Here is a 19,001-nt window from a genome sequence, read left to right as displayed (position 1 = left end):
ATTGTATTTTAAGGGAATCTGAGGTATTTTAAAATTTAGTGTTATTCAATTAAGTATTTTAAAAAGTACATTAAAATCTGCTGTTATTGGATAGTGTATTTGTTTAATGTATTTTAGAATACTTCTAAAACAATTGTTATTGAATATTCATAGGATTTCATGGTACTTTGGATTTTAACGTATTTCACTCTAAAAATATGAACAAACAGAATCCCACATAATTCTCAAGTATTTCAGTCTCTCTCTTTCTCTCATTCAGAATGAGTAAGGAAAAAAAAAAGGATGGCTCTACCCAGGTTTGCTCTTACCAAATGATCACTGTTTCACACCAACCTGATTTTTTTTTATGAATCATTCTCTCTTCCACTCTTTTGTTGGTAATGGAGTTACCATCGTAGACCTATCTCGTTACCCTGAATTCTCGAATGACGAATTGGAAACTGATACAATTTGTATTAAGAAGTGATTTATCGATATGATGCCCAAAACTTTTGATTTAATGATTGCAACAGAGACATGGTCTCTCCCGTGTAACTAACTTCAGCCTTTCAACTCATCATACTAATATGGTTCCAAAGGTTTTGTTTTGAAAGACGTTTAATAACAATAAGGAGAAGTCATCGTAATGGATCGTGATGGGAACAATTAGTTAATTTATTAATTTGGATACAGTTAACATAATTTATTGGTAGTTTATCTTATTTTTATTTAACATTAAAAAAATAAAGTCCATTAACAGTGACTTTCAAATCCTGTTAGTAATATCTTTCAAATCCACTAATGACATAGAAATCCACCTTAATCCCACGATAAATGCATTTACAAATCCATTGATTTCTAAAATCCACTAATAATTCAAATCCATTAAAAACCTTTGTTCAATAACACCCCCTAAATTTTAAAATACCTCAGATTCCCTTAAAATACAATATTCAATAACACCCACTTATTAATCATGATTTTGTTTGTTTTTGCTTCCAAATAAATTCTTATTATTATTATACAAAAAAAATAAAAACAAAGAGGAAGGAGAAGATACAAGATATACACAGAAGGGTCCATTAATAACAAAAACGTTTGCAGCATTTCTCGAATGGCGTATTCTCCAATTTACTCGACTTTAGATTAGAGAGGATTATAAAGAGAGATAGAGATTTGATATATTTTTTATTCATGGGATTTGAGAAGGGAGTGATTCTTCGTTGTTAGACAGAGAGAGATATAAGGGAGGGATGAGTTGTAGAAGAGTGCTCAAGTCGATACAAGCCTTGGCGGCTCATAGCTTACTCTTCTCTTTCACGCTTTTGTTGGTGCTTAAGCTTGATCACACCACCGTCTCTTGCTCATGGTGGTTCGTCTCTTTCTTATCATCTCTTTCAGCTCTCATTTCTCTTCTAATTGGGGTGCAGTGCATGACTCACTTTTCCTACTTTTGTTGTTGTTCTTGTTCTGATTGGTTCGATTTCGATTTTCATTTTGAGGTTTGAGAATCAGTCGTTACCTGATTTTACAAATTTGGGGATTTTGGATTTGAGGACCCTTTTTTTTTTTTTTTTTGCTTTTTTCTTGGCCCCGTTGAATTTTCGAAGCTAAAGGTTGTCTCTTTCGTCTTAGATGAATTGTTTTTTTTTTTTGGTTCAGAGAATTGAAAAAAGCAGCTCGCTCCTTCAACAATCTCTGATTCCTTCCTTGTTTCTATTGCCGTTTATAGCAACAAAACCAATGAAGTCAATAGTCTATACTGTATACATTTGTTGCAATTTTTGGAAACTCATTTGTATATACAACATTTTGTATCAAAGACTGTAAAAAGAGTTGCATCCTTTACAGGTATTCGTTTTACTATATGACTACGTTTGTTTTCAAGTGACAAAAGGGTTCGTTCAATGAGGATTATAACAATTATCATGTTATCTTGTTGGTGTTCCTCTTCAAAGGATTCAGCTTTACTTTTTTTTTTCTTGGGTCTGATGATCTTATCAGTTTTCTTCATTGCCTTTTAGAAACATGATTTACAAATCTCTGTATTTGGTGTTGTGTAGGATGGTGTTTTTCCCGCTGTGGGCTTTTCATGCAGTTGTTGCTAGGGGAAGATTCTCTCTTCCTGCTCCTGTTGCTCCCCGAAACCGTCATGTATGCTCTTTTTCTTTACTTACCTCTTTTAGCCTAAAATGTTACTCAAATTCACTTCTTATGAATCTTCCAGTAAATTGTACTGATTTGTATTTGATTCCTTTTGCTATAATACAGTGGGCTCCATGCCATGCGGTTGTCGCGACACCGTTGCTTGTATCATTCGAATTACTCCTCTGTATATACCTTGAGAGTTATGGTAAGTTTCCTGCAACTTTCCTCACTTCAGGGCATTGTTTGTGTGCTAGTATTTGACTATTCGGCATGGGGACACACTGATATATTTCTAAACGTTGGCTATCTCATCTTCAAAGTTTCTTCTTGCTACCGTTTGATTACTGTGTCATATTATATGAATGGTTAAATTGGAGGACATCAAAAATTAGTTTTTGTGTTACAATTTTCTCGATTCTGTTTGAAGGAATATTATTCCATTTTCTCCCATTTCATTGGATTGTAACCTCTTCTATCTTAAATGCAGCTGATTGGCCACCAGCGGTGAGCCTGAAGATTGCATTCTTGCCCTTATTGGCATTTGAGTTAACAATACTGGTGGACAATTTGAGGTTTTAACTGTTTTGTAAAATTACTTGTTTCAGTTAACTTCTAAAACAAAGACACTTGGTCTATGTGTCTGGTGAACACAAAAAGCTAAATCGTATAGATGTGAAGTTCCTAATTACTGCAAGCTTTATTTTCAGAATGTGTCGAGCGTTGATGCCAGGAGACGATGACAGCATAACTGATGACGCAATATGGGAGGCACTTCCTGTAAGTCCCACAAGTGTGTTGCATAAATTATTTTAAGGCCGAGGCTTGGTTCAGCTGTTCTGTTTTAAATACTTAGGCAAGATCAAACTGTCAACCGTGAACGGAGATCCGATTAAAAAACTTAGGACTGAGAAATGAGGACCTTTTGACCAATTTCTGTAATTTTCTAGTTTTCACAAACACAGGCTTGGGATTTCTAATCTCTTGTTCATTGCGGAGGAAGCTAGCCAGTTCTCAATATAAACATTTAGATGCTTTTTCCTTGTTGCCTGCAGCATTTCTGGGTTGCAATTTCCATGGTGTTCACTTTGGTTGCTACGTTCTTTACCCTCCTAAAGCTTTCTGGTAATACCTTCACTCTTGAATTTTTCCCTGAATCTGTTGTATCTGTTGGCCTGTTTAAATCATATCGTTGATGGGATTATTTTGTTCTTAGTCTCTTTTTCTTGTATTATTTTAAATACACAGGCGATGTAGTTGCTCTTGGCTGGTGGGACTTATTCATAAATTTTGGGTATGATGTCGTGGTCTTTCTTTATGTATTTAAGAAGCACTTGTCATTTTTACGGTAGAAATGATTATGAATTTAATGGATTACATGGTGTGCCTGCAGAATTGCCGAGTGCTTTGCTTTTCTTGTTTGCACAAAATGGTCCAACCCAGTAATCCATAGAAGCTCACGCGCCCGAGAAGCTGGGTCATCTTCCACCACTATCAGATATCTTGACTGGAACAGTGGCCTTGTGGTTGCTCCAGAAGAGGATAGGGACCAAGATAGATTGTGCGGTTTGCAAGATATTGGTGGTCATATGTTAAAGATTCCCATTATTGTATTTCAAGTTGTCCTTTGCATGTATCTAGAGGTATACATCACATATCTCTCTAAATTACCATATTGCCTTTGGACAATATTGAAAAAAACTAACGGCTTAAACTTTCAGGGAACTCCTGAAGGAGCGAAGGATATATCTATTCCACTACTGTTTTCTCCACTATTCCTGCTGCAAGGCCTCGGTGTTCTCTTTGCCGCATCCAAACTCATAGAGAAGATCGTCCTCTTATTGCGCGGGGAAGCTGGTCCAGGATTGTATTTTAGATTTTCATCAAGTGCCCATGATTGCTTGGGATTCTTGCACCATGGTTCCAGGTGACAAACACGTTCGTCTGTTTTTCCTAAAAGGTTTTGATTCACAAAAATTAATACTAACAGATATCAATCAATGCTCTCACCCACTCAGGCTATTAGGTTGGTGGTCGATTGACGAAGGAAGCCGTGAGGAACAAGCGCGACTGTACTTTGATAGAGAATCTGGGTTAGTTAGTATATCCCAAATGTCTATATTGTCGAATAAAATATGTTATGGGACCTGTTGAATATTTCATTATAATATGCTTGTGCAGTTACAATACTTTCAGTGGTCATCCGCCTGAGATTGTCAAGAAAATGCCAAAGGAAGATCTTGCTGAAGAGGTGACTTTACTTCTCTTTTATACATTTTTCTTTTCCAAGTCAGTGCTGATATTAACTTTAGGTTCTGTTCGTTGTCGAATCTGTCTTCTAGTTTTAGAGTTACTTATGTTTTTTGCATTCAATCTCATACCTTTAGGTGTGGAGACTTCAAGCAGCTCTTGGTGAACAAACCGAAATCACAAAATTCAGCCAGCAGGAATATGAAAGACTGCAAAATGTATATGCATTATTAGGCACAATGGTTTTTTTTAACTCCCCTCTTATCTATTTTACTTTTCCCTTTGGCTTAATCCTGTGTCAATGTGTCTTTTACTCCAGGAGAAAGTGCTGTGTAGGGTTTGCTTTGAAAAAGAAATCAGTTTGGTACTGCTTCCATGTAGACACCGCGTTCTCTGCAGGTAACGAGACTTAAATCATAGTATACTTAGAAGTGTAGGCATTGGTCACTCAGTTCGTCTGCAAAGACCATATAAAGAAACTAGGAATCTATGAGGTCATATCAATATATAATTTTAGATAGGCTACATGTTTGAAATTCTAATCTGGCCATGACTGAATCAAAATGTTTTTGTGAATTTGCAGGCTTTGTGCAGACAAGTGTACAACCTGTCCAATATGTCGTATAGACATTGAAAAACGACTGTCTGTATACGACGTTTGAGTGTGTCTAACTTTGGCCCATGCATGTTCGAGAGTAGGATTTGAGGTTGATGCTCCAGGACAAACATACCATTTTACCCATACTGTTGCCCAAACTTCTGATGTTTTTGCTGAATCTTTTTATTTGTCTGAATCAGCATTGAATATAAAAAAAAAGAAAAGTATAGGTGTATACATATATGTAATTTCTGTAGAAAACCTCATGCAGTCTCTTACATACTTTAGCTGTAACATACAAAGTCTGTATATCATCCGTCTGTCTTTGTGTATTCCATTCTACCTTTTGTGGATAAATCAGTCACTAAGTACTTGTTATGGAAAGTGACACTGACATAAACAGGTACCAAAGACCATATCCATATATATACACTGTTCTAAGCTGATCTCTTTTGAACAAAATCTTTACAAATAACACACCGGAAACTCTATATAAACCTATTTTGGTAGTTCACAGACGGGGTTTGCCTGTTTCCGTTTTCTTCTTCAGCTTCATCGCTTTCTTATGAACCGTCTGAGTCTGTGTTGGCTCCACGAGCAGCAACCGCGACATCACATAGGCCAAAAGCTCTTCGCGGTGAGAGAAGGTGAAGTCCAAATGAGCATACTCAAACTCGTTGTAAGAAACATCAACCCCTGAATCTCTCATTACGTTATAATGTTTCCTAACCATTGAAGGTCTAATCACTTTATCTTTCTTTCCGGCTACTAAATCAACGGGCACATCAATCAATCCGTAAAACTCCCCAAGATCGAGTGGCTCAGGAGACCCGTAGACCTCCATATTAGCTGAACTGCTACCGTAGTCAAACATCTTAAACTTACCGCTATGTTTAATCTGAGCAAGATGCTGAGCCACACGGAAGGATACAGCCGGCATATCGTTCATGTTATAGTGAGGCAAACCCATGACTCCAACCCAATTCGAGCTATCTCCGCCAACCACATAACTCATCAATGTCTGGACCAATCCACCAACAGCAGGATAGTTATGAAAATCTCGAGCTAACTTGTTGAGAAGCATCCGGAAAAATTTAGTGGGAATGTAGAAAGCGGGAACAATCCTGGATAGAACAGGACTCAAGAGAAGGAATGTGTACTCCATGAACGTGAAACACAGGTTGGAATCATCATGGAATCCAGCAGGCGAAAGCAAGATCAGTCTCGAGAATCTGTGTGGTTTCTCTTCGATTTTACGGGTGATCACATACATCAGAACTGCGGCGCCGCCTAAACTGTGAGATACAACACAGAGCTTATAAGGTTGCTCCTCTTTTACTACCTCTTCCATAGCAGGCTGATAGAGTATCAGTTCTGAAGTTTTGATATCGTGAATCTTCTCTATCATAGCTGGGATATCTTCCGTTGCATGCTCATTGATGGAGTAACGCCAGAATCTGCATAATTTGAGGATCCATCAATAAAGAAGTACACAAAAAATCAAATCCATAAAGAAGCAGCTTATTCAATACCCTATATACTTACTCTTTTGAGGATATGTTTTTGTTCACATGATCTCTTGAAACTAAACCTCGAAAGTTCCCTAGGAAAACATCATAGCCTGACAAGATAAATAAGAGTAAAACATATGGTAAATTTACAAATTTATCACATAAAGTGACTTGAGAAATAAGGAACTTTTTGGCACGTACCTTGATCATAAGCAGCAAAGGCGGGAGATCCAACAACACCATTTGATACCCATCTGAAGATATAGGTACAGATGAAAAACCAAAGGCAAAAAAATCCTGACAAGTCAACAAAGAAATTGACTATGAAACTCACCCCATTGAAGAGTCCATTACACCATGCTGCAAGTAAACAGCTTTCCTTGCATCTCGTCTAGGAAATACATAAGAGGAGATTAATTACTACACAATCTAGGAACTTACTGAAGCTGAACCATAATAGACTCTATACCTGATGTCAAAAAAAAAAAAAAAAGACTCTATACCTTGGTATCCTTTCCAAGAGAAGACCATATCCATCTGATGTAACAACTCGAATAGCTTCATATGGATACCTATCAAGATTATAATTAAGAGAAGTTGTATGAAAAGGGTAAATAGTAGAGTACCAACACAAGTAAAATACAATGATGCACGAAGTCTCTTCTACACATTTTCTCCTTACCCAAGCTCTGTTATAACATCTTGACAAGTCCGAGTATCTGTATTATATAAGCTCATTGTTGTTCTTTCTGTAGGAGATGAATCATTATCTCCCAGAGTGGCAGTCTGCACGATAACATCATCCGAAACCTCTCTGTAGTTTCCTTTAGAGATGTGACTGTGACTGGGGGAAGAGAACCATGATAAAACTATTCCAAACGTTTCTGATGGAGAAAAAAGAAGATGTGCGGCCTTGTGAAAGAAATCAAATATTGCTTCTATAAAGATCTCGATACCAAGCTGAAGGTCCTGAGAAAAGAGAATATAGGAGTGTATGAGAAAATTTCAAGAATGGGAAATGTGAATCTCTGATAACAGAACGAGATGCAGCCTATGAAAGTATTGTTCATCCACACAAACCTCAATGACTCCGCGTCTTCTATCAGTAGTTCGGTTAGGGACATCATGCTCTTTCCCTGGGATAGCTTTGCTAAAATAAGGTCTAGAAGAATGTCCGTACCTCCCTGGGCTCATAGGCGACATTCTTGAATTACGTCTGCCAACAAAACGTAAAAGAGATAATGGTACCCAAAGAAGGATCCGGGCAGGTAGTAAAACCCACCAAACAATGAGCGTTATCCACTCAGTCCAATGGCTTTCGTAGTTTGCAGGAAGACTAGCCCAAGAGCGGAGTGAGGTTTGAGACAAGGGGGATGGAGGCGTGGACATGCCATCACTATCATCATCACCAGAGGAATACTCCAAGCTTGAAGTATCAGAATCCACAGAGAGCTCGTGAATGAAGTGGTTGAAAGAGGAAACTCCACTGCAACCGCAAAAATCAAGGGAGAGTAGAGAGGAAGGATTACAATACTGCTACAAGGCAAGCCAGAGAGAAGTGTTAGAGAGAATGAAGAGATTTATACTTATGCATCCAGCGTGGTAAACGAGGTCCACGTAACGTAGGCCTTAGCTCCCATCCATGAAGACCTTCAAGAATATTGGACTTTCCCGGAAGAAGTGTCAAGAGAAGTGCAGAAACTCCATTAATGCATCTTGCAACGTTGTTCAAAGACTCATAAGTCAAAGTTTTCACTGACCTGTACTAAAAGAAGAAATTTTTAGTAAGCTTAAGCATTTTTGGACAACTAAGAACATACTAATACCACCAATCAGAAATCGGGAACGAGTTTTAAGTAAAGAAACTATCCAAAACAAAGAGAATAATCATCACTAGAAATTATGACAGGAGTAATAAGTTAATAGATAGCTTACGTAAAAGCACACTAATAAGAAACCTTGGTTCGAAGAAACAACAACAAAATCAGATTGGCATCTTAAGGATAAGAAAACAACCACAGGCTCAACATTGGCATCTTCCATATCCAAAATCAAAATCAAATATACTGACGTTAACTAAGGAAACAATAGATTTCTAAAATCAGAGATCACAAAACAGTAAGCATGGACTGATAGACACTAATAATGTTGGGCATCGAACAGAGACAGAGACAGGGACTCACTCTTTCGTGACGGCAAGAGCATTGTCGACGATCCTCTGCATGATCGTTGTTTTCGGGTCCTCAATATAAAAAATTTCAAATTACCCAGAAGAAAACAAAAGGACAGCTTTCTGGAAAATGAAAACAAGATTTATAAAATCCAAAATCAAAAGGCCCAGAAAAAAAAAAAAAGAAGCCGTAATCGTCGAGGATTTGGTGAGAGAGTGTGTTGAGGAGGGAGATTGAAATCCGATAAAGTAGGGCACGACGGCGATTCAGATTCTAGCCGTCCACAGGAGGAGGGTCGGTAAACGTTATTTAGAGAGACGACGAGACACAGGGTGACACGTGGGTATGTATTACTGGATGATTCAGAATGTGTCATCTATTGGATTTTGCATGCGGATATGGAGACATGACACGTAAGTATGCAGTGGCGGAGAAGTTAATTCACGTTCGTTTTTATATATATAAAAAAAAAATTTAAATAAAGCCATTTCCTTACCAATATTAGTTACTTATATATTATTATCTTGTGGTTCACAATTATAAAGCTATATATAGGATTTTGTGTTGAAGATATTTCAAAAAGACCGGAATTTTGCAATTTCGAAGTCATTTGCATTTTTGAAAGACACGATAAAGCTGGTTAGATTCGTTACGCTTGTTTTTTTAGTTCGTGAATTACCTTGGTTCCTGAATCCTTCGTGATGATGTGGACGGTCCAGATTGTTCGGATATCTGATAAAGCAACGAAACATCTTCCACGTGTTAACGTTCCTTTTTTTATTCGCAATTAGAGATAATCCTTTTTTTTTTTTCTTCATTTCATTTACCACCTCACCTCTCCACGACAGTGATTACAAAAAATATTTAAAATAATATCTGTCATTTTCCTAAATCAAAGACTTGCTCCAAAAAGGTTCAGGGAAATATCACCAAAATGCTTGTTCATCTCTAACTCACTCCAAAGGTTTAGTCAAGTATCAATACTCAAAGATCAAACCAAGCACAATGAAAATAACTAGGGACATTAGTTTCCAAGTTTTCGTCTTCTCAGGCTCCACAGATTCACAAGGTGCTTTTAAGGGCATTTTCTCTGAATGTAAGATGCTCCATGTTCCTCGTACCTACCATTTACACAATCCGAAAGCTTGTGAGTGTCAAGAGAGAGACAAATTACAGTTTCTTTCCGACTTTCATCAGAGGAAGAACAGAACAGAGACTTACTCAGACTTGGAGAACCACATCTGTTGAAATGATCCCAGTGATGCCAATATACTCCCTCCTATCCATACACTGCACATACATAAACATGTCTGTTGATCCAACCAATATTTGGGGTCTCACGAGAGCAACGAATAAACACTATATATCCAAACCTGAATCTTCTTTCTGTTGTGTTACCACTTGCCAACACTTTTACTCGAGCTGAGTGAGGAGACTCCTGAAACAATGATATAGGCCAATAAATGATTTTCGCCACTTCAACAACTAAGAAAGATTAGAAGACAGCAAAAAAGAGTGAAAACACAATACTTCGATCAAGTCCTTCTCGAGACGTTCTTTCAACTGTTGCATTGATGATGTGCCACCAGCAAGCTGACATAATGCAAGAAGAAGGTACGAATATCATCCACGTCCAAGAAAACTAAAGATATTGTTGATATATTTTTTTACAAATTTAACTAGGGATTTAAGGACATAATATGTTATTTACCAGTATGCTACTATACAACTCTCTCCGGATATCTACATCACATTTATTGATGCTCTCCATGACCTGTACAAGTTAACAACATGGACTGTGCAAGTTAATAAAACGGAATGTGGAGTTACACAAAGTTACGAGACCGAAGCTTTGCAGTGGCTAAAGATGATGCATATACCATGTGTGGTAACCCACGAACAGAAGGAATCATGTCTGCATACTTCTCCATTCCAGGAATCGTCTGCAAATTCCAATAGACATGGAAACGTAAAGAAAATCTTTGACGAATAATTTCAGGTCTCAAAACACGTCAAGAGAAGAAACAAAATGTCTTAAGAATCATCCGTCATACTCATCGTCCTTAAATGGTGTACCTGAACAATGGGGGGGTTAAACATCACATCAGGAACTTTGAACCTATCAGCACCAATCTCAAGCGTCCTGCAATAGACATGGTAAATGAGATATTAAGACAGACTTAAAAGGTAAAAGGATACAGCTTCCTTTTTAACAAAGCTAGCACTTCTCTTTTATGCTTCTTTTTTGTTCAAAACACTTTCTGTTATCTATTTAATTCTCAATTGTCACATTATATTCCACGCAGATTTTCAAAATCAATGTTTGACTCTTCTAAACTTATATGTCAATGGCTTTAACAACTCAGATCCAACTAACAACTTATATCATCTTTAAAAGGTTCACAACATTGGTACATTTGTCTAGAAAATAACATAAAACCTTATACATGGAAAATAAAAGCAGTGGTTGCATGTACATTGCACACAAAAAAACAGAATAGACATATAAAATGGAGCTTACTGGCCATCAGGAAGCTCGTATGACGTAGTTGGGATGTTTGAATATGATTTGTCTGCAGATAAATTCATCACAACAGGAAAATTAAGGTTACGTGATTAATAACATTAAAAGATAAGAAGTATCTAACATTCAACTCTCAAACCACTCTAAGCAAGTTAGCATTGATGAAAACCAAATTTATCAAACCAGTGAACAGAAAGAACATAAGATACCGTCATAGGGAGTATCAGGAACTCGACAGATAGAATCCTTGATATCACCCACTATCATCCTCTGTTGAGACAAAATCACCAAGTTATAAAAAAACAGAAAATTTCAAACGAGGTGTCATTATCAATTACAGAACCTGGCAGAAGAGTTTGTAGCTTTCTGTGGTGTCAGGGATTTCTACATCTTCAACCTGAAAGGATTTGAAGGGAGTAAATAAGATATTGTACTATAAAAATTTCTAAGCAATTTGCTACTGTCAAGTGCCAACAATCCTAATTGAAATGAGATCACTCCTACAATTGCTTTGTCTCATTGCCTAGTATAAAAATCACGTCTTCTACGTCAAGAACGCAAAACCAATTTTCAAAAGCCTTTCTTTCTCCATCTCAATAAATAAATAATACTCAAATAGTAGTTTATTCACTGATTTACATATGCACCTGGAATTCCCCTGCTCGTATTTCCTTCCTCTTGAAAGAGTATCTAGGTCTTATCTGCAGAAATAAATGACCAGCAACACTCAAGTAAATTGGCTCAAAAAGATAAAAAAAAACAGTGTAAAAAATGTTTAACTTACTTTAATTCCTTTACTCTCCAAACTTTTCAGTAGGCAGTCAGTGAGAAATTCCCCTCCAAGTGGAGATGATACAACAGCCTGCAAATAATAGTATGGTCAACAACCGGGGGGTTACAATATACATCAATGCTGTTTAGGTAAAACTGGTAAGAATTAACATGTATGAGAATTTATAGCAGCTACAGATGACACTATGGAAATGAAAGATGGGAAAACATTCTCCTGCAGTAGAAAATCTCAAACCACAAAGAAACAGCATCAAAAAGCCCTGAATTCGTACAAAACTGAGTAACACAAATACCTTTTGAAGAACATAACCATCATGCACCGGTGAAATAGTAGTGGATCCTCCACCGCTGGAACACAATAAAATCTCATCAGTGCTTCTAAGATTAACCACATCAAACACAAACGAGGTAGACTTTCACAGCATATAGGACATAAGTGGAACATTAGTAGCTTCTACATACTAGAGAAAAAGTCATAATTTAAGTACAAAAAAACTTACCAGTCAACAACCAAAGAAGTAGCACGCCCAGTAGCAAAAGACGTGAGAACCTAGCACCAAAAAGTAAGCCAAAGTTGTGTAGATAGTTATACATTTGATAACACAAAAGCCGGCTGGAGATCAACACTAGTACACTACAATAATCGCCACGTAATAATCTATCAAAAGAATGATGACACAAGGTAGAAGGAAGATACAGGATTCTTAGCCATAAACAATGCAGGAACTTTGTATTTTTCAAACATTAGCTCTGCCGCCCTGTCAAGCATATGACTTGAGAAAATCAGTAACACATTCCAAGAAAATGCAATATAGAAAAAAGGGTATTTCAAAGCAGCAAAATCGTACTTCTCTCTCTGCTGTTGACTGTTTAGAGGAGGCTCAGCTAGCAGCATGGGATGCTCCTTGGGATCAATCATGAGACAACTCCTTGAAAGAGAAACTTTTATTAGAGATGAAATCAAACACAAAATTAAGACAAAAGATAATGCTTTACACAGTTACCTGAAAGCATGATCCCAGATATTGTCCACCAAATCCCAATCAGACACTATGCCATCTTTTATGGGTGACAAAACCTGGTGAGAGAAAATGCAATCTGTAATTTCCCTAAGAATTTACAAACTTTAAACATTAATTAACGAGAAAAGCTAACCTCCATATGGTCTCGGCGGTAACTCAAGGCTTGAGATCCAACATAGAGCTTGCGTTTTCCCTTGTCTTTTTCAGACTCGGCCTTTGAATCCTCAGAATTCGAGTTAGTCTTTGTAGAATCAACATCCACATCCATGGCTTCTACCCCATCTACTGCCCCAATAACCTTATGAACACATCCAAAACAAAACAAAACCCTAAGAGTCTGAGAAACAAGGGACTTGAGCTAATCTACACTAACACCATGAAGCTTATAGTGACATCAAATGCCAAAAATCAAGACTCACGGAAGGGAAAACGGCTTTTGGAGCATCTTCTCCGGCGTAACCAGCCTTGCAAGTGTGCGAACCCAAGTCAACCACAATAGCTGACACTTCATCTGTGAATCCCACCACGGAAAAAAAAAATCAAATGTTGAACGAAAACAGCTCAAAAATGACGCAAAAGATGGACGAAAAAGCAATTCAAGGGTTTAAAAAAGAAACCCACCTCCGCCGTACATGGCTGCAGCGAACGAAAAGGATGGAGAGAGGTTCTCTGTCTGAGCTCGTCGTCGGAGGGTTTAAACACGGGACGGGTTTCACTGTAATCGCGGATCCAGTTGAATCGGGTCGATCTTTATTTTACTGTGACTTCGACTTGTGGGGACCTTCGGGTTTAAATGACAGGATAAACTTAAACCAAACACAAGTTTTCTAAACCGAACCAACTCTTGTGACTACCTCTTTTTGGTAAACGCAATTTTGTAAACCGAACCAAATGCCTATGCTCACTAAACATGTATTTCAGTAAAACAATTTGATATCTTCGAGTTGCATAAGCTTTATTAAAATTAAGACCAATTATATGATAAACGAATAATGTGGTTCTCTTCTGATAAATACAATTTGCTCATAAAGGACACAAAACAATATGAATGGAACAAAAATATATTAATAATGAATCGGTAAGAATACTCTGCAGTTGTTATATGTAATGGAACAATGTCTTTTTTTAGCTAAGTTGCTCCATAGATTTCTGAGTGTTGACAAAGGTTGCACTTTTGTTGATCCCTTCAAGCAAAAGAATCCTTATTGCTTCTATCCCAGTTTGGAATGTATGATCTAACTGCAAACCAAGACACTATCTGTTTTAAAATTTTCTGAAATATTGACATAATGTTGGGATTTCTCTTCTTCTTACCTCTTCCTGCTCTTGTCTATTGAACTGGCGAAGAACAAAGTTGGCTGTATCCATTTTCCCTGGAGGCCGCCCGATCCCTAAAACATAACTCACAACGATTTGCACAAACCTAAAGAAACAATGTGAAACTGGTATGTCAAAGTGCAGACATATAAGAACGTCACCTATTCTTAGACGAGGAAAATCTCTGCTCCCTTTGAGGCGATCTATAATGCTTCTCATCCTGCAAGTAAATGACCAGAACATTCCATTACGAGTTTCTCTATAATTTGATAGTGAAAAGTAAAAACGTTTACAGTTATCCATCCACATTGCTTCGTAAGTAAGAGTAAAGACAATACTTAATTCATTAGTAAAAACCATCCCTTAACAGGTAAGATAAAAAGGGAAAAGCTTTGTACCCATTGTGCCCTCCATGACCACCTTTTGGCAATAAACGCAGTTTACCAAAGGGTAAATCTAAGTCATCGTAAATCTGAAGAAAACACAGAAAGTTCTTCAAGACGGCATATGCACTCTAAATAGAGAATTTAAAGACTGAGAGAGAGAGAGAGAGAGAGAAGGTAAAGTATACCACAAGTACTTGCTTTAGCGGGATCTTGTAAAAGGAAACAATTTGTCCAACCTTGAAACAATTCAACCAATCATAAACAGAAAGTATCAAAATTTCAAGTGACAATAGGTAGAGAGATTAGCTCACTTACAGACTCACCACTTAGGTTCATATAAGTTTGAGGTTTAGCCAGCATAATCGGTATGTTTCCAATAACGCCTATAATAGATAAACCAATATCCAGAGTTATAAACAAACCAAAGACAAAAGGAAGGCCAGTTCAATCTCTCTGCATTATAGAACTAGAAATCTTTTCAAACCAACCAGCTTCACAGACTAGTTATGAACATCAGATAGGATAACGAAACAAGAATCTGTTAAGCAAGCTGAATCTTCGAAAAATAGTTAGCCATTGTTTCTATCACCCTCATCAAAAATTAAAGACGTATAAAATTTAAATGAAAGTTTCACACTTTGACATAAGAACATTCACAACGGAGAAGATAGGAGAATGAAAAGAGAACCTTTCCCAAACAAGGCCTTGAAGTTAACGGTGCTCATAGATATCCCTTCTGCATCAGCCAAAGCGTCCAACATCTCAAAACCAACCTGCAATATAATAAAGACCACGTCAGGAAACATGAAAAGGAAAACTCAAAGTGAGAAAGCAAGAGAGAAGAAAGAGAGATACATTGTGGCGAGTGCCCTGGTATTTCTTGCCTGGATTACCCAAACCCACAATGAGCCATGGCAGCTGTGGTGGCGGAGATTTCGGCTTCGAAGAGGGTAAAGCTTGAAGTAACTCTGATTCCGGTTGAGAGGAGAATGGATTCGATAGAGACTGAGACATCAAGCCTCCTATACCCCTTCTTCCTCCGGTCAGCTTCCGACAAGGATATGATATCGAGTAAGGCAATGCCGGCGAAAAAAACTTCGTGGGTGATCGGAAAAATAGTGTGCAACAGCCAGAAGGGAAGCTGAGATTAGCAATTTTAGCGGGAAAAACTAAACCTTTCATCTTTCTTCAGAGAATTAGGGTTTATAAGTTTATCCCCAACCAAATTTGGATTGGATTTGTTCTGTCGGTGTCGACCAAACAAAGCAACTGAAAAAGGGAAACTAAAATGAAGGGACTAGAATTTAAAAGACCCCCAAGTTCAGGGGCGCAAAAATAAAATAAAAGGACAAAAAAAATTAATCGCCGCTGCCGGGGATCGAACCCGGGTCACCCGCGTGACAGGCGGGAATACTTACCACTATACTACAACGACATCTTTGTTACAAGATCTGGGTATAAAATAATTAACACAAAACAATAAAGGGAAACTAACAAATCCGATGCATTGTCGTCTTCACTCAGCAGCTGCTTCTTTGAAATTAGCTTTCATACTCAGCTCATCGTACGCGTTGACAAGATTCTCAAGCCTCGCTACGAATTCGATCAATAACGAAGCGAATGTAGCTAGAGACAGATTACTCGCGCTCTCGTACATCATCGACGCCTCCTCCAGTGGTGGCTGGAACATACTTCCCGGCGTAATAGAGATCCGGCTGGGCCACGACGGCTGTTTCTGTATCGTCGTCCTTGATTGCTGGTGAGGGTACATCGTTGCCGAATTCAAGTTCTTTGCAGTTGTTACAGCATCCCAATTCGTTGGTGGACGAAGCGTGGCTTCACTCTGGGATTTATGAGCAAGGATCCGGCTTAGATCAGCGTCAAGGTGCGAGATTTTGTGTTCATCACTCGAATCCCCTCTATACCGATTACCGATTTCCCAATTCCTGGCGTTCACGAGAAGGTAAGATTTCTTGTCGATTTTGCTCTGTAGTTCTTCGGCTGCTTGGTGAATTTCGTGGAGTATGTCTTCTATTGGGTTTAGTCTCTCCATCTTCTTTAGTTTTTCCCCAATGAATCTGAGTACTTTTGCTCCTTCAATGCCCACTCTTTGAAGCTCATTACGAAACTCTTGTCTTCTATCCTCTGCAGCCTGTATTACAATGCATCATACTCTTGTCTCTTCCAATACTTTTGAGAATTGGAAGATTGGAAGAGGGGGGAACAAGCTAGTATGTACCTGAATCTCTGAGAGAATGCAGCCATGTAATGCCATGACCATGAAAGCACAATGCCTCAGTGCACCACCTACTTTCACATACATTGCCCATGGATATCTAAAGGATCTGTATGGACCGTGTGGTGGCTCCCATGATGCAAAACCCATCTTCACAATCACACCAACAACAACAACAACAACAAAAAGATGTCAGAATCTGAAGTAAATTGGTCTTTTGATAGATTTGCTGCCCTTCTTAATGTGTTGGATGAGTAAAAGAATCCCACCAGAGTATCCTCTTGGCTTGTAGATTGAACGGCTGATCTGTAACCACTGTACACTGGGTCTTCCGTGACAGCTGCATAGACAAGAATCCTAGATGGGATCGTATCATATGCTACACAATCAAGATATGCGTTCACACAACCTGCAGAAAGAAAAAAGCATTTTCTATGGATTCGATTTGACAAGAAACAGAATAAGCTTTTCAACCAGAAACTCAAAATCAGTGAGAGTTTTATAATAAACCTTCCAAAGAAGTCGCTACATTCAGAAAGTTCTTGGCGACCAAGTTATGGAGATCCTCGCCAGCCCATATGGGATAAATGCAAGTATTCACAATGAGGCCAACACAGGCACCAAGAGCTATCAGAAGGAACCTTGAAACAGCAGTTTCCATGAATTCCCCTGTTTTGTAGCCTGACACTATTACATAGCAATAAGTCAGCAAGAACACCCGGAATCCGTACTCATACGGCTTCATCGTTGGATATAGCTTTGCATAAGTGGCAAAAAAGGCTGATACAAGAGAAGGTACACAGTGTTGTCAGAAATCAGAATGAGTTTTAAGGTGGAAACTTTACTTTAGGCCACAGGATCTTATTTATATATATACCTACTACAAAGATGCTAGCAGCATTAAAAATCTCTGCCCAATCTCCAGTCTTCTCAGATATCCAAGCCATGCCAAGTGCCAATCCTCCTGCAGATAATGTTCCTAGGCCCCTGTTACATCCTTTGCTAAAGGTGGCTCCTACACAAAGAAGAGATCACGTCAGGTATTAAATTTTTAAAATAATCAAAAGTTGGTGTGTTACGTGGTATGTTGCATTTACCTATACTGAACTCGAAGATAACAACTACTGTGAGAATTGCCCAGAGATAGTGGCTGCTGAGCTCTAATCCTGGGATCTTAAAGAATATGAGGATAGATGTAAGTGTCAGAGCCAAACCCATCTTCGCCGAGAATATGATCTTCCTCGGGTCAGATGTTCCCATCTTCCATGCCGTAACCAAAACATCTTGTGATATCTTCACAAGCCCAGTAATCTTGTCAGAAAAGTACCTGCAAACAAGACCCAGAACATTTCAAGACAAACATCTTTTGGAGATTGTTGTTACACGGTTGAGATTGGGATGCCAAGAGTTATCCTATACGATAAAAGGGCTTGAAAAATTTGGTCAACAAAAGATTCTGGAAAGCAGGAGAGATTATATATAATGTATGACCTGTAGGAGCAGCAATGGACGGAAGCACTGTCGTCGTTGACATTGACATAGGAATAGCCTCTGGTTTGTTGTGGGATAAGCCTATCCCTTATGCTTTGCCTAAACGAACCATCGAACATACTACTTCGCCTGAAAGATCCGTCGAACATGCTACCCCGCCTGAAAGATTCCAGCTTTGGTGCCGCCATTTCGGGTTCTTGATTTTTGATTATCCCAGAAGATTGAGAGAGCTGTAAACATAGATGAGAAAACTGGGGAAGGATTCTATTTCCTGTGCATTGTGGTTTATGATTTCTATCAAAGGCACGACGGTGTAGTTGAAAACAAAAAAAAACTCATATTCCAAAATTTGAAACTTTTCCTGATTTTGTAAAGAAATGGTATGCAAATATTGTATGATTGCTATGCACGTCTTAGAGCACGTTTTCGTGTCTAAATACAGATTGTTTATCCACACATTCTCAAAAGTATTTTTTACAAATTATATAATAAAAATATATAAACGGTCAAATTTATAATATTAGTATAAACTCATTCCACGCAGATTTCCAAAATCAATGTTTGACTCTTCTAAACTTA

At 38.1% G+C, this 19,001-nt stretch overlaps 5 protein-coding genes and 1 non-coding gene across 8 annotated transcripts; 1 reads left to right on the top strand and 5 right to left on the bottom strand.

Annotated features, from left to right (window-relative positions):
- Window positions 1-1,001: 1,001 nt before the first annotated feature.
- On the top strand, window positions 1,002-5,309 carry LOC17898302. Its single transcript, XM_023788883.1, has 14 exons — window positions 1,002-1,351; window positions 2,043-2,133; window positions 2,251-2,332; window positions 2,615-2,699; window positions 2,835-2,904; window positions 3,180-3,249; window positions 3,373-3,418; window positions 3,518-3,767; window positions 3,846-4,051; window positions 4,143-4,217; window positions 4,306-4,375; window positions 4,512-4,592; window positions 4,694-4,773; window positions 4,958-5,309. Exons 1-14 carry the CDS (start codon window positions 1,233-1,235, stop codon window positions 5,034-5,036), a joined length of 1,404 nt encoding a protein of 467 aa, XP_023644651.1. The 5' UTR covers window positions 1,002-1,232; the 3' UTR covers window positions 5,037-5,309.
- Window positions 5,310-5,370: 61 nt separating this feature from the next.
- LOC17897046 lies at window positions 5,371-9,025 on the bottom strand. Of its 2 annotated transcripts, none has more exons than XM_006306841.2 (9): window positions 8,667-9,025; window positions 8,070-8,243; window positions 7,564-7,969; window positions 7,166-7,452; window positions 6,987-7,055; window positions 6,818-6,874; window positions 6,685-6,737; window positions 6,518-6,593; window positions 5,371-6,429 (listed from the first exon to the last, which is right to left on the bottom strand). In XM_006306841.2, the coding sequence occupies exons 1-9, from the start codon at window positions 8,705-8,707 to the stop codon at window positions 5,484-5,486; spliced, it is 2,109 nt and encodes a 702-aa protein (XP_006306903.1). In that variant the 5' UTR covers window positions 8,708-9,025; the 3' UTR covers window positions 5,371-5,483. The 2 variants fall into 2 exon arrangements, with proteins under 2 accessions (XP_006306903.1, XP_023644650.1); XM_023788882.1 differs by lacking the exon at window positions 8,667-9,025 and adding an exon at window positions 8,419-8,541 and having other exon boundaries at window positions 8,070-8,248.
- Window positions 9,026-9,505: 480 nt separating this feature from the next.
- On the bottom strand, window positions 9,506-13,749 carry LOC17898208 (actin-related protein 4). The gene is made up of 20 exons (XM_006307476.2): window positions 13,614-13,749; window positions 13,412-13,503; window positions 13,126-13,290; window positions 12,975-13,048; window positions 12,819-12,899; window positions 12,668-12,728; window positions 12,471-12,520; window positions 12,264-12,318; window positions 11,963-12,040; window positions 11,826-11,879; window positions 11,522-11,575; window positions 11,388-11,448; window positions 11,176-11,227; window positions 10,731-10,797; window positions 10,535-10,597; window positions 10,366-10,428; window positions 10,185-10,247; window positions 10,028-10,092; window positions 9,876-9,944; window positions 9,506-9,775 (listed from the first exon to the last, which is right to left on the bottom strand). Exons 1-20 carry the CDS (start codon window positions 13,624-13,626, stop codon window positions 9,730-9,732), a joined length of 1,326 nt encoding a protein of 441 aa, XP_006307538.1. The 5' UTR covers window positions 13,627-13,749; the 3' UTR covers window positions 9,506-9,729.
- A 288-nt stretch (window positions 13,750-14,037) lies between these two features.
- On the bottom strand, window positions 14,038-15,956 carry LOC17898486 (peptidyl-tRNA hydrolase, chloroplastic). Of its 2 annotated transcripts, XM_006304017.2 has the most exons (8): window positions 15,551-15,955; window positions 15,384-15,468; window positions 15,011-15,078; window positions 14,881-14,931; window positions 14,708-14,781; window positions 14,471-14,529; window positions 14,307-14,383; window positions 14,038-14,231 (listed from the first exon to the last, which is right to left on the bottom strand). In XM_006304017.2, the coding sequence occupies exons 1-8, from the start codon at window positions 15,875-15,877 to the stop codon at window positions 14,118-14,120; spliced, it is 855 nt and encodes a 284-aa protein (XP_006304079.1). In that variant the 5' UTR covers window positions 15,878-15,955; the 3' UTR covers window positions 14,038-14,117. The 2 variants fall into 2 exon arrangements, with proteins under 2 accessions (XP_006304079.1, XP_023645983.1); XM_023790215.1 differs by having other exon boundaries at window positions 14,307-14,529; window positions 15,551-15,956.
- Window positions 15,957-15,976: 20 nt separating this feature from the next.
- On the bottom strand, window positions 15,977-18,934 carry LOC111832654 (putative aluminum-activated malate transporter 3). The gene is made up of 7 exons (XM_023790214.1): window positions 18,423-18,934; window positions 18,029-18,258; window positions 17,809-17,946; window positions 17,442-17,711; window positions 17,201-17,340; window positions 16,935-17,081; window positions 15,977-16,847 (listed from the first exon to the last, which is right to left on the bottom strand). The coding sequence occupies exons 1-7, from the start codon at window positions 18,608-18,610 to the stop codon at window positions 16,212-16,214; spliced, it is 1,749 nt and encodes a 582-aa protein (XP_023645982.1). The 5' UTR covers window positions 18,611-18,934; the 3' UTR covers window positions 15,977-16,211.
- On the bottom strand, window positions 16,059-16,130 carry TRNAD-GUC. The gene has a single exon. It is a non-coding gene; the product is annotated as a tRNA-Asp (tRNA).
- Window positions 18,935-19,001: the final 67 nt, after the last annotated feature.

Source organism: Capsella rubella, unplaced genomic scaffold (genome assembly GCF_000375325.1).
Source record: "Capsella rubella cultivar Monte Gargano unplaced genomic scaffold, Caprub1_0 scaffold_1, whole genome shotgun sequence".
Lineage (NCBI taxonomy): Eukaryota > Viridiplantae > Streptophyta > Magnoliopsida > Brassicales > Brassicaceae > Capsella > Capsella rubella.
This window is presented reverse-complemented; position numbering and strand designations above follow the sequence as displayed.

Bases quoted from the DNA above. Each gene is read 5' to 3' on its own strand.
- LOC17898208 (XM_006307476.2), bottom strand. The intron at 12,041-12,263 runs GTATTTGTGTTA...TATTATTTGCAG, and splicing joins ATGGTTATGTTCTTCAAAAG to GCTGTTGTATCATCTCCACT. The intron at 11,449-11,521 runs GTTCTGTAATTG...TTGTCTCAACAG, and splicing joins GCTACAAACTCTTCTGCCAG to AGGATGATAGTGGGTGATAT.
- LOC111832654 (XM_023790214.1), bottom strand. From the start codon at position 18,610: ATGGCGGCACCAAAGCTGGAATCTTTCAGGCGGGGTAGCATGTTCGAC. The intron at 17,947-18,028 runs GTAAATGCAACA...TTCTTTGTGTAG, and splicing joins TATCTTCGAGTTCAGTATAG to GAGCCACCTTTAGCAAAGGA. The intron at 17,341-17,441 runs GTTTATTATAAA...TTCTTTCTGCAG, and splicing joins TGTAGCGACTTCTTTGGAAG to GTTGTGTGAACGCATATCTT.
- LOC17898302 (XM_023788883.1), top strand. From the start codon at position 1,233: ATGAGTTGTAGAAGAGTGCTCAAGTCGATACAAGCCTTGGCGGCTCAT. The intron at 2,333-2,614 runs GTAAGTTTCCTG...TCTTAAATGCAG, and splicing joins TATATACCTTGAGAGTTATG to CTGATTGGCCACCAGCGGTG. The intron at 3,419-3,517 runs GTATGATGTCGT...GTGTGCCTGCAG, and splicing joins GACTTATTCATAAATTTTGG to AATTGCCGAGTGCTTTGCTT.
- LOC17897046 (XM_023788882.1), bottom strand. From the start codon at position 8,526: ATGGAAGATGCCAATGTTGAGCCTGTGGTTGTTTTCTTATCCTTAAGA. The intron at 7,056-7,165 runs GTAAGGAGAAAA...TAATCTTGATAG, and splicing joins GATGTTATAACAGAGCTTGG to GTATCCATATGAAGCTATTC. The intron at 6,594-6,684 runs GTACGTGCCAAA...TTATCTTGTCAG, and splicing joins CTTTGCTGCTTATGATCAAG to GCTATGATGTTTTCCTAGGG.
- LOC17898486 (XM_023790215.1), bottom strand. From the start codon at position 15,877: ATGAAAGGTTTAGTTTTTCCCGCTAAAATTGCTAATCTCAGCTTCCCT. The intron at 15,469-15,550 runs GTATCTCTCTTT...ATTATATTGCAG, and splicing joins ACCAGGGCACTCGCCACAAT to GTTGGTTTTGAGATGTTGGA. The intron at 15,079-15,383 runs GTTCTCTTTTCA...TATCTATTATAG, and splicing joins CAAGGCCTTGTTTGGGAAAG to GCGTTATTGGAAACATACCG.